General features: G+C 37.1%; 2 protein-coding genes across 14 annotated transcripts in view; one reads left to right on the top strand and one right to left on the bottom strand.

Moving 5' to 3' along the window:
- The window catches only part of SLC35A1 (solute carrier family 35 member A1), a 31731-nt gene extending 24156 nt beyond the window's left edge, over nucleotides 1-7575 (top strand). For all 3 annotated transcript variants that reach the window (XM_086317814.1, XM_086317815.1, XM_086317813.1), the window contains 4 exons: nucleotides 1919-1985; nucleotides 3874-4050; nucleotides 4535-4669; nucleotides 6670-7575. In XM_086317814.1, coding sequence (XP_086173940.1) covers nucleotides 1919-1985; nucleotides 3874-4050; nucleotides 4535-4669; nucleotides 6670-6797 — 507 coding nt within the window. In that variant the 3' untranslated portion in view covers nucleotides 6798-7575. The remainder of the gene's footprint in view (nucleotides 1-1918; nucleotides 1986-3873; nucleotides 4051-4534; nucleotides 4670-6669) is intronic.
- Nucleotides 1-12782, bottom strand: part of RARS2 (arginyl-tRNA synthetase 2, mitochondrial) — a 90954-nt gene that overhangs the window by 7473 nt on the left and 70699 nt on the right. For 10 of the 11 annotated variants that reach the window (XM_086317796.1, XM_086317797.1, XM_086317803.1 and 7 more), the window contains 2 exons: nucleotides 11690-11753; nucleotides 11101-11218 (listed from right to left, as the gene is read on the bottom strand). In XM_086317796.1, the coding sequence (XP_086173922.1) occupies nucleotides 11132-11218; nucleotides 11690-11753 (151 nt within the window). In that variant the 3' untranslated portion in view covers nucleotides 11101-11131. Of the gene's footprint in view, nucleotides 1-11100; nucleotides 11219-11689; nucleotides 11754-12782 lie in introns of those variants that run through there. The other variant, XM_086317807.1, reaches the window with a different exon arrangement.

Genomic DNA, 12782 nt, shown 5'->3' with positions numbered 1-12782 from the left:
AGTGGAAACTATATTTGGGTAACTCTTATTTTCTTGCTCTCTAATAGTATGTCATTTAGCCAAAGAAACACTTTTTTCTTTTAAAGGCCTTCTTCAAAGTATTTTTGCAAGCCTCCACTTATTCTGAGTTTTCAGTTTTTTTGATACTAAAATTCCTGGTTGGTTCCTCTTGGTTTTGTATACTGTAATTTTTTTTCTTAGTGTTCCTATAAAATGAGAATTCATTGAAGATGCCCTTAACTAGTGACACCTGACTTGTTTACTATTCATGAGAATCTCATTCTTCTGAAACTCTTATCCTTCTTGAACCATCTTCCCACTAGCTATGGAATTTCTCAGTTTTATTTCTTTGAATTTTCATTTATTCAAGACTGGAGCTCAGGTCTTAACTATGCTGTGTTTGGCTGTTGCTTATCCTCTTAAAACACTGCCCTTAAGTTTCCATGACTTCTACTTCATCGCCCAGTAGTTTATCAGTTAGAATTAAGTCTAGAGGAGCAGTCAGTGTCTATCACCATTTTTCCTAACTGTAGAGATTAAACTGGCAGAAAAGCCAAGAATTTGTCAGACATTATATTTAGTAGCTTGAGCTTTCTAGTGTCCTTCCATTATTTTTTCTCATCTCTATGCCAGTCTTATAGTTTATATTAGGAAAGCATCCATGTTAATCCATTGTAGTCTATAGCAGTGGTCCTCAAAACAGTGTACATCAGAATTAACAGGAAGGTTAAACAGATTATGAGGGTGGAGGCTAACAGTTTATGATTCGGTAGGTCTGGGGAATGCCTGTCAGTTTTCATTTCTAACAGGTGATGCTGCTGCTGCTGCTGCTGTTCCAGGGACCATACTTTCAGAATCATTAGTTCATAGTATCTTCTATTTCTCCTTTTATCTTCATGCAGATATCTTCTCTCTCAGGTCCTTAAAGTAATACTCTCCTTATATCAGGCTTATTTGTTTTGAACAAGGTATGTGCTTATCACGTTACAGTCATGTGTCTCAACCCTGTAGTTTCTGAGTGCTACCACTCAGATAACATTGATCTCTGAGAAGAGACTGATGAAAGCTCCTGAGGGTTAGTTTAGGAAAGAGGAAATAAAGTTGAAACAATAGGTTGGGGGTCCATATACCTGCATCTGTTAGCAAAGTATTATGAATATATATACATGTTAATCAGCGCTGTGTATCAGCTTCCTCTTTATTCATTTAGTATCTAAAATAGTGTATATGGTACATAAAAGTCATGCTATTAATATCTGATAAAAATTCAGTAAAGCTGGAAATCTTACAAGTCCTTTATCCCATAGGTGATAGGGAATAAAACAAGTCAAAGTGTCGTCATTTCCATGATTGATCCTATAAGGGCTTGATTTATGGTGGTGTCAGAAGTTAAAATTAAGTGGTGGCTGCTGCTTGCATGCTAAATTGCTTCAGTCGTGTTTGACTCTTTGTGATCCCATGGACTGTAGTCCACCAGGCTTCTCTGTCTGTAGGATTCTCCTGGCAAGGATACTGGAGGGGTTGCCATGCCCTCCTCCAGATCTTCCCAACCCAGGGAGCGAACCCGTGTCTCTTGCCTTGGCAGGCAGGTTCTCTGCCACTAGCACCGCCTGGGAAGGCCAACAGGTGGCTGACTATGCACAATTCTATGCTCAGGTGCCACTGTTATTAGGAAGAAGCCACACATGGTTATCATTTATTGTGCCTGTGATTTGACCAGTATGTTTTTAACTTAATACTTTTGTCTGTCCCTGGGATGGCATTTTGTTTGGTCCTGTCTTATTCTACAGAAAAGCTGTGTCTGATACACATACTTTCAGTAGAACTGTAAACAGATTTTTGTATTCATTTGTTTGGTCTCTTGGATGAGTTGTGTTTTTAGTCACTAAGAATAACTTTTAAAACATTACTATTGCAGGTGGAACAGAATCCACTGTTAGGATTTGGTGCTATAGCTGTTGCTGTATTGTGCTCAGGATTTGCAGGTAAATCATAAAAGCACCACTTTATTCAGTTGTCAAATTGTTTTTCTAGGAAGCATGTAGTAGTGTTTAACTCAGCTTAGATCTCAGTCCTTACTCATTTTTGCAGTTACCTAAGAATGTATTTGTCATCGTTGATTATTCCCAGTCCATCTAAGAACCCCAAAATAAATGAAAAAAGACCTCTGAAAATGTAATAAGTTAGCCATCAGAAAGCTCAAGTATTTCTATTTTTCTGGCACTGACCTCAGGCTAGATTCAGCTGCTTTAGGTTGCTAGTTACCAGCTTGCTATCTGTATTTCCCTCATACTCTCAATTTCTTTCTCTGCTTCAACAGATTAGGAATTATGGAGTAGGGAGGAAAGGGAGGTGGAAAATACCTCAGAAAACCTAGTACCCAGAAGTAAGAGCCAAAAAGGGAGAGAAGAATCAAAACCACTAATATCAGATAAACATGGAGGTCTGGACTCACATGTGTAGGGAAAAGCAATCCTTCACTGAATCAAGAAGAGACAAAAGTATGAATGTTAAGTGCAATATAAGAAATGAGATGTTTTACAAATAGTTCCAATGGAGAAGAAACTGAAAGGGTATATTAGTTATAGCTATACATCTTTATTATTTATTTGTGCTATTTCAAGAGTTAAGACTATTTTTTTATTTTATAGTACTTTATTTTTGACTGGGAAAGTAATCTTTTTCTCTCTTCATCTAGTCATTTGATAAGAGGGGAAAATCTAAATTTAGGAATAAACTTAATGACAGCATTATGCTAGACTTTTATTCTTAAACAGCAAATCAGAAACAAAAATTGACTTACACTCGAAATAATATACTATTTGATTTTTAGCACTATTTTGAACAGTTAAAGTGTGTCCAACATTCTGTTTAGTTCAACCTCTCAGTACACAAGTGAGGAAACAGTAGGTGGTTTAATACCCCTCTATGCTTGGAGTAACTGAGAACTGAGTAGTTGAATGGTTTTTCCAGATGAGGAAAATCAAAGTTAGAAATAGGAGTAGCCATTACGTTTGTTTCCATTCTCTGGCTCTTTCCAACATAGGTTCATCAAAGAAAAAAATCTTGGTTTTCATTTCATTTTAGTTGATGGGTACTCTAGTGGCAGAGTCTCTAGCGTTTGTAACGAAACTCTTTAATGTTCTTGTTAAACACGCATTCATTTCAAGTATAGAACTTATAGCTGTGCTATATGACTTTTTGAGGGAGAAGTTACGTGCTTTTTTGGAGTACCTAAAAAGCTATGGATCATCAACCTCAGAAAAACACAGATATCCACAAAACACTGTCTGGTTAGGGAATTCATGTTCCTTCTGACAGTGTGTATGAACTTGGCCTATGGACCCCTGCTTTAAAGGAAAGTGGCTTCACTCAGCAGGTTCTATTTAAATTTTATTTTGGTTGTGTTACTTATTCTGAAAAAAAAATTCCTGGTGGTGATTATATAGGTTATTTTGCAAAGTGGAGAGTATTCATCACTAAGCAGATACTATAGGAGTATGATTAAGATAATTGACTCTTAACAGTATAGTTTTCTAGCTGACCAAACCAAGTGTTTCATTGGCATTAGTAGACAGCTTTGGTGATCTAGCTCACTGCTATAATAAAGGCAGAAACTTAACAATATTAAGATTTCCTATTAAATGTGGGTTAGAAAGCTCCCTCTTGGTTATTAATTCTATATGCTCTGTAAAAACAAACTGGTAATGTTCAGTATGGCATGTGTCATAACCAGCATAATAAACGTGCATCAAATTAATAAAATGTTTCCTAAATCATATACTTTATATCTTTAGATTTTTATTCTAAATGAAAGACATTTTAATTTCTAATAATATCTATTTCATATTTGCATGCTTAATTTTCTTTCAGGAGTATATTTTGAAAAAGTTTTAAAGAGTTCAGACACTTCCCTTTGGGTGAGAAACATTCAGATGTATCTATCGGGGATTGTTGTGACATTAGTTGGCGTCTACTTGTCAGATGGAGCTGAAATTAAAGAAAAAGGATTTTTCTTTGGTTACACATATTATGTCTGGTTTGTCATCTGTAAGTATCTAGGAATTAAAGGTTCTAGGTAGATCTTTTTTAAAAAAAATATTAACAATATAATAATATAGTATATATTATATTATGTAATATGTTAGATGTCATTTAAGCCTTTATAGCATTTTAAAATTGTTCCTTTGATACTGAGAATACCAGCTTGAAAATGTAATTTTGATTTTATTGACTTACTTTTGTGGCAAAGCTATCCCAAAACAATTTTTGCCTTCACAATCAAAAGTACCTAATGTGTTAGCAATAAGTGTGTACAGTTTAGTAGTAGAGTACATAGCCCTTTGGGCATCTGAAAAACAATGTTTTGTAGGAATTACAACTCACTTTTAGTACAAACTCTCTGAGAAGGCTGCGTCTAAGGAAAATAGCATTTTCCTAGGTAAATTAATGGCATCTCTGGGGATGAAAAGTGCCCCACCGTCATAGAATGTTTCATATGAGTGTTAAGATTCTCTTTCTTTCTGTACACAAGTCCTTGCCAGTGTTGGAGGCCTCTACACGTCTATAGTGGTCAAATACACAGACAATATCATGAAAGGCTTTTCTGCGGCAGCTGCCATTGTCCTGTCTACCATTGCTTCAGTGATGCTGTTTGGATTACAGATAAGTATGTCTTACTTTGTACTGTAAGTTTTTAACAGGGAAGAGCTTCTCATTTCCTTGGTTCATCTTTTATTAAATATGGCAGTTGCTTATAGTGTTTACAGAAATTCCTTAGTTTTGCTATAGTTTATCCTAGAAGTGCATCATATATGTGTGGAATGTGGGGTTCACGGTACTTGTTATTTAAGTGGTTCCAGAGCTTAAACCAAGGGTGTTAACTTCTGTGTGAGAGTGAGCAGGCTACTCAGTAGGAAGAGCATTTTTGCAGTCAGGGCCTTCCTGTTTCCCAGGTATTATATACAAGACAGCTTAAGTGCTTCAGTGTGAATACAGTATGACTAGGTACACAAGAAAAGAAACAGAAGGACTTGAGGAATTGATTACTTACCCCAGGGAATTACTGTAAACTTGGCTTTTTTTTTTTTTGAGGAAAGAACAGTAAAACTTCATTTCCCCCTTAGTTTGTACCTTCCGTTTTAGACTTGGGTATAACCTGCTTTTGAAACTACAATCCAAATCTAAATTGTCTTTTATAAAGCTATCTTTATTTCATTTAATACGTAATTAATAAAGTCATGACTGTAGCTGGCATTCTGGCACCTCCTTTATGCTTGTCCTCCTGATTTTCCCTAGCCATATCCACTATTAATTGGCTTCTGAATTATTTAAGCAGAGATACTGACTTATCAGATATACCATAAACTAATACATGAGGAAAATCTGTCAAATATCAACATAAAGAATTAGATCTGGCCTGTATTTACATTTCATTTTAAAACTGACTTGTTATAAATGCAAATAGAAGAACATCAATGTTGTAGATACCTTAGAAAAAAATTGGTAGTATGGTTCAAATCTTGCTTGTACCATTTATTAGCTGAACAGCCTTGGGGAAGTTACTTAACCCACGTCTCAGTTTCTGTGTCTGTAAATTGGGAACAAGATCACCCATCTCCTAGGGTTATTTTAGGCGAAGTGCTTATTCGAACAGTGCCTGGCACACAGGTGTTCTGTATAAAGGCAGCTGCTTTCCATTTCTAGGCCCTCCTTTAGATGTTTTTTCTTCTCTTATTTTCACTTTGCGTTTTGATCCATCTTTATGCTCAACAAATCCTATGCCTGTACTCCTAATGAATATCTGGGAACAGTGTAAATGCTTTCTGGTCAGTGTTCTGGCTGACTGATGTCAAGGAACTTAATTAAGAATGTTAGCAATCTTAGTTTTCTATTTAATTTACCCTCTTCCCCCCTTTCTGAAGGAAAAGCTAGTCTGTCTTAGGGATGAATTAAAATCCATGGCTCGATGTCATTTCTCTGCATGACATTTTTTTAAAAGATAGTAAGACTGTGCCCTTGTATTCCCTAAAATAGAATATGGCTTAGTTTTGAACAGAATATACAGTTTGACACAAATATTTAGTTATATAACACCTCCTTTGGGCAAGTAATTCAGTTATGTCCTGATTTTCAGAATTAAGAAGATTAAAAAAAAGGTTAGCAGAAAATATAAGTTTACTGATTAAATCACCACCTCATTTGCTATTCAGGAATGCAATCCTCAAAGGTTTGAATCATTAGTCACCTAACTTTTTGAATTTGCTAACTACCTCTTACTCTAAACTTTAACAGGCTTCTAGTATCATGGAAAATCCATACTTCCCTGCTTTTTCAGTCAGCATATAGGGATGTTGGTATGCTCTCGGTCCGTGATCCAACGGTCCGTGATCCAAGACAGTGATACATGTGTTCTTGAAAAGTGTGTAGTCAGTGATTGTCACTCCCTTGACTTTACCACTTTTTGTTTTTTTGGGTAGGGGTGGCGCTAGAATTGATTACTTTTCTAAACCTTACCATCAAAATACAGAACACTTAAAATTTATTTTCCATACAATCTGATAGTGTAAACCCACAGTTCAAAGTCTTCAAAATTTTAAACTGATCATTGTTATGTAGTTTTAAGGGCACAAATACAGATTAAGCTCTTTTTTTTTTTTTCCTTTCCAGCACTCACCTTTGCTCTGGGTACTCTTCTTGTTTGTGTTTCTATATATCTCTATGGATTACCCAGACAAGACACTACGTCCATCCAACAAGGAGAAACAGATTCAAAACAGAGAGTCATCGGTGTGTGACTTTAGCCTCAAAAGAGATTCCTACTAAGACTAAACCATTTATATTAAACTAGAGCCTTAAGTCAATTTCAGAAGGTAGATTTAAAAAACAAAAACTGTTTAGCCTAAGAATTAAGAAGAAAGCTATGTGAATGAATTGCAGAGTTTTAATGTGACCTGTTTGGAATCAACCTGTTTTAAGAATGAAGGATTTTTATTATTGTATATATAACAATGTATATATAAAAGTATGGAGATGATGTGGTGTTTAAAAAAAAATCATGTGAGGCTGCAATATTCAATTAATGAGGTTTGGGGTTACGTTAAAGGTTAAAGTGCCAAAGCCATTTCTGTACTAACTGTTCTCTTGTTCAGGTACCAGGGGAGAAGGGTTGACCCCTCCTTATTCTCCAAGGCATGTACAGTATTTAGTCCCAGCAGCAGTGAAGACTCTCTTCTTACAAAAAGGAGGCAAAACCAAGACAGGCTAGTTCAGAAACAAACTGAATGTGTAACTTCTCCAACTGAATCTATTTAGAAACTCAGACAATGATGTGTGGGTGGTGACTGAATACCCCTTTAAGTGCTGTCTTTGTGCCATTCATTGTCTGGATTCATATTTCTTTGCTGTTAGAGGATATACTTTTCTTCAAAAAATATTTCTAATGTCATTTTTGTACTTTTTTAAATAAAGTATGTAACTGTCGGGCTCTCAATAATTTGTGAAACTTCAGTGTTTTTTTAAAAAATTTCTATGATATGGGAAAATTCAGCAATAAACTTAATTTATTATATGAAATCTGTTTGCTCACTACTTGTATTGTAGATATGACCATTAAGATAATGCTTAAGCATAAACACAAGCCCAAACCATTAAATTTTTTAACTTTCTATATGCGGACTTTTATCAAGTTGCAAAAAAGGGCTATAAAGTAACTCTAGCTAGCATTAAACAGCAACAAAGGGAATTTGTAAGACTGTAGGGCTCTAGGCTGGATCATCAAAAAAGCAAGAGAGTTCCAGAAAAACATCTATTTCTCCTTTATTGACTATGCCAAAGCCTTTGACTGTGTGGATCACAATAAACTGTGGAAACTTCTGAAAGAGATGGGAATACCAGACCACCTAACCTGCCTCTTGAGAAACCTATATGCAGGTCAGGAAGCAACAGTTAGAACTGGACATGGAACAACAGACTGGTTCCAAATAGGAAATGGAGTACATTAAGGCTGTATATTGTCACCCTGCTTATTTAACTTATATGCAGAGTATATCATGAGAAACGCTGGGGCTGGAAGAAGCACAAGCTGGAATCAAGACTGCTAGGAGAAATATCAATAACCTCAGATATGCAGATGACACCACCCTTATGGCAGCAAGTGAAGAGGAACTCAAAAGCCTCTTGATGAAAGTGAAAGAGGAGAGTGGAAAAAGTTGGCTTAAAGCTCAACATTCAGAAAACGAAGATCATGGCATCTGGTCTCATCACTGCATGGGAAATAGATGGGGAAACAGTGTCAGACTTCATTTTTCTGGGCTCCAAAATCACTGCAGATGGTGACTGCAGCCATGAAATTAAAAGACTCCTTGGAAATTAATTACTCCTTGGAAGGAAAGTTATGACCAACCTAGATAGCATATTGAAAAGCAGAGACATTACTTTGCCAACAAAGGTCCATCTAGTCAAGGCTATGGTTTTTCCAGTGGTCATGTATGGATGTGAGTTGGACTGTGAAGAAGGCTGAGTGCCAAAGAATTGATGCTTTTGAACTGTGGTGTTGGAGAATATTCTTGGGAGTCCCTTGGACTGCAAGGAGGTCCAACCAGTCCATCCTAAAGGAGATCAGTCCTGGGTGTTCATTGGAAGGACTGATGCTAAAGCTGAAACTCCAATACTTTGGTCACCTCATGCAAAGAGATGATTCATTCGAAAAGACCCTAATGCTGGGAGGCACTGGGGGCAGGAGGAGAAGGGGACGACAGAGGATGAGATGGCTGGATGGCATCACCAACTCGATGGACATGAGTTTGAGTAGACTCCGGGAGTTGGTGATGGACAGAGAGGCCTGGCGTGTTGCAATTCATGGGGTTGCAAAGAGTCGGACACGACTGAACGACTGAATGACTGAACTGAATTGAGGGCTCTAGGCTATAGGAATTAATGTACATTTCTTTCAGGGAGCTGCTTTTTCAAAGACTTGGCTCTAGCAATCATTGACCCTGTGTCATTTTACTCAAAATTCAAATACTAAGGAAGCTAGGAATACTAAGGATCTGGGAAAGGGAATGCTTTTTCCAAAGAAGAGGCGGGGGATACTAGACCTGTAAACAGGTCCCAACTTAAGTTTTTATTCCATGGCTGATTTATGCTGGAGAAATATTGATACTTTAAGTAGAGAATTAGCCATCTGGAAGCTAATTCACTTAAGATTGGAGTCTTTTCTAGGATTAACAATGTATGTGATACTTGCCAATATAAACCTAAGCTCACTCAACTAAAGAAGCCTTAAAAAAAAAAAAAAAAGAAGCTTTAGTTCATGCTAATTGGCTTCTCTATGCATAGACTGTCATTGGTATTCAGAAGACTTCTAGTATCAATAGTTAGAATAAATTTTAGCAGATCAGAAAGGAAATTCTCAGATGAGGATAGCTGAACCTATCAAACAGATCACATCCTACTCATGTTCCCTAAGCAGGTAAATGTACTTAACAATATGCAGATACACGAAACTGGGAAACTCCATTTCAAATATGCTTTAATGGGCTAATTTACAAGGATCCTAAGTCGGTATCTGTAAAGTAATTCCTTGTTATTCAGATGTATTCAGTGCCCCAGTTCATGTAGTGTGCTAAGAGTTATCTGTACACAGCAATGAAAAGATAAGTAGAAGATCTGTTTTCTGGGAGTAGTCAGCTGTATTGGCAAAAAAGCTTAATTTTGGTCCCCCTAAATTTAATAAGAACACTCATAATCCTAAGAAAATTGAGATTTTTCTTCACAAGTTTTAAAAAAACCAAATAATCTTATTTATAAGAAGAGTTTCTGGATGAATGGTATAGTAAGAAACCTCAAGCCAGAACTCACATCACCCCATGAACACATACATCAGCATGTGGAACAGGTCTCACTGAGAAGTAACTGGAAATGGGCAGAAAGACTTGTACACCAAGGTTGTAAGAAAGATCCACACAGAATCAGTAGGAAGGAAGGAGAAGCGGCAGTTTGGGACTAGTGCCCCAGGGAGGGGACTCAGAAGGGAGATCACACGGGTAGAGAATCTGGGCACCCCAGCCCTGGGTCAGACACAGCCAGCCCCCTTGGCTGGTCAGAGGGCTGGTGGGACAGGAGGGCTGGGGAAGCCCAGGTGCCACTAGACTGGAGTGTGTGCACCTGTGGGGACTAACTCCCCCTGTTGGTGGGAATGTAAATAGGTGCAGCCACTTTGGAAAACAATATAGAGGTTCCTCAAAAAACTAAAAATAGGGCTATGATCCAGCAGTTCTACTCCTGGGTATATATCCAAAGAAAACAAAAACACCAAAGAGCTATGCCCCCCACCCCCACCCCCGGATTCACAGCAGAATTGTTTGTAATAGCAAAAATATGGAAGCAACATAGTATCCAGCAACAGAAGATGTGTATATACATGAATATTAGCCATAAAGAAATGAAATTTTGACATTTTCGACATTTTCAACCATATGGACAGGCCTAGTTATTATGCTTAGTGAAATAAGTCAGAGAAAGACAGATACTCTTGTTATCACTTATATGTGGAATCTTAGAAGTAAAACAAATGAATACAACAAAGACAGGTACAGAGAACAAACTAGTGGTTACCAATGGGAAGTGGGGAGAAGCAAAACGGGTAGAGCTTAAGAGATACAAACTACTATGTATAAAACAGGTAAGGAAGAAAGATATATTGCGTTGCACAGGGAAATACAGTCATTGTTTTGTATTAACTTTAAATACAGTGTAATTTATAAAAATAGTGAATCACTATATATACCTGAAACTAATGTAATATTGTAAGTCAACTATACTTCTATTAAAAAACAAAAACCCTCAAGCCAGAGTTTAAACTCTAGTCCTCTGTCTCCAGTAGACCAAAGTGACTTTAAAAAGACTTCACTTAGTTTTATAAAAGTCTTTTTAGTACTTATTGACCATGAGAGAACTCAGATGATTTTAAAAGATAAAAAAATTTAATAAGTTGACAAATCACTTAATAAAATGTAGACAATAAAATATAGATTCTGACACAGAATAATAGTCAATTCTATTCTAAATAGCAAGGCATATAAGAATAGATAACTAGAATTTAGTATTTTAAAAGCAATTTAATTAGAAATTACATTCTACATACAGGTGTTATTCCAAGAAGTTTCATTCCGTTGGCTAGGACTGAGCGGACAGCTCTGAAAAGGTGAAGTCTGGCCTACAAAATAAATCAAAGAATGATCAAAGGTCAATCCAATAACAGGCTAACTATAACTGAATAAGTAAAATTGCTTTTAGAAGTAATTCTAACATTCTTCTAAATTAAAGTAGGAACAATATCGCCAAGTGCCCGAGGGTTGGCTGTGAGCAAAGAAAGACAAATTCCTAGAATTTGTTTTAGGAAGACTGGTACTCAAGGGTGGTGGGATGGGAGTGACAGAAACACCATGAAGTACAGCTTCAGATGAGAGGAACTAATCACTCTATCACCTGATGCAGGAAAATATTTTGTCATATGTTGGAAAGTAACGTTGATTGTTACAGCCTAATTCCAGTTACTGCCTGAGTGTATAAGTACACTGCTGTAGTCTGACAACAGGATGCTATTTTAGGAACATTTACAAGACTGACTCAGTAATAACAGTCTGAGGATGCTAGAGATGACAGTGAGCAACTGGATACGACATACCCCGGCCACCTCAGGAGGACTGTTTCTGACGTGCAGTGTTCTGTGTGCCACCGCAGCGAGGTGACTGGAACGGGAAGAGAGAAATCAGGATCAGAACCACAGGAGTTTCCTATGTGACATATAAGCTTGATGTCTAATCTCACTCCCTCAATTTAGACAAGTCAAAGCCCAGAGCCACTGAAGAGTATTTCCAAAGTTGAATGGATGAGATTGAATTCACTGCTTGTCGCTAACTGGCAAAGTGAAACACATGAAACTCCTGTTTTAGATTTTTGGTCCTGGTTCTACTACTAGGGCTTCCCTGGTAGCTCAGATAGTAAAGAATCTGCAATGCAGGATACCTAGGTAAGATCCCTGGGTCGGGAAGATCCCCTGGAGGAGGGAATGGCTATCCACTCCAGTATTCTTGCCTGGAGAATCCCATGGACAGAGGAACCTGCTGGGCTACAGTCCATGGGGTCACAAAGAGTCATACACGACTGAGCAACTAACACTAACACTACTATTAATAGTAATGGATGGTATTATAATTTTGTTGTCCTTTAAAGTTATGATTTCACTGTTTTATAAGTACAGGGGATTATTTTTTAATAATTAGCTTTCCTTTATTTAGGCATCCCTCAGGATGAGATGTAACACAGCCTGGCCTGTCTCCTCTGTATCGTGAGGTGGTGGTTTAAGACTAGTTATCAACCCACTCTGCACACACTGGCCACTCTTAAAATATTTTTTCTGTTTAGGTTATGGCAGCAAGAAGAATACTCTGCCATAGAAATGATGCTTACGACATTGGTTCCAATGACTGTGACAATAAAGATTTTCTGGCTTCTTCATTTCTATATGTCTAAGTGAAAATTAAAAGGAAACAAAAATCTATAAATCTGGGGAAGACAGGTAAAAAGCATGATCAAGAAAAAAGTCCAAGTAAATCTCTGATTTCAACAAATCTTGAGTAAAAGCAAATACTTCCTTTCTTAAATAGCTTTATGAGAAGCTACAACTTTGTTGCTCTAAGACTCAACCTCTATTCAGAGTTTCTAAAGCAGCCACTGCAAAACTTCTATCAAAGTGTTACCTACTCGCTTTCCAATTC

Source organism: Bos grunniens, chromosome 9 (assembly GCF_055505025.1).
Source record: "Bos grunniens cultivar Pamir isolate PY7600 chromosome 9, Bosgru_T2T1.0, whole genome shotgun sequence".
Taxonomy (NCBI): domain Eukaryota; kingdom Metazoa; phylum Chordata; class Mammalia; order Artiodactyla; family Bovidae; genus Bos; species Bos grunniens.
The sequence above is the reverse complement of the archived record's forward strand: the minus strand, read 5'-3'. Positions and strand labels throughout refer to the sequence as shown.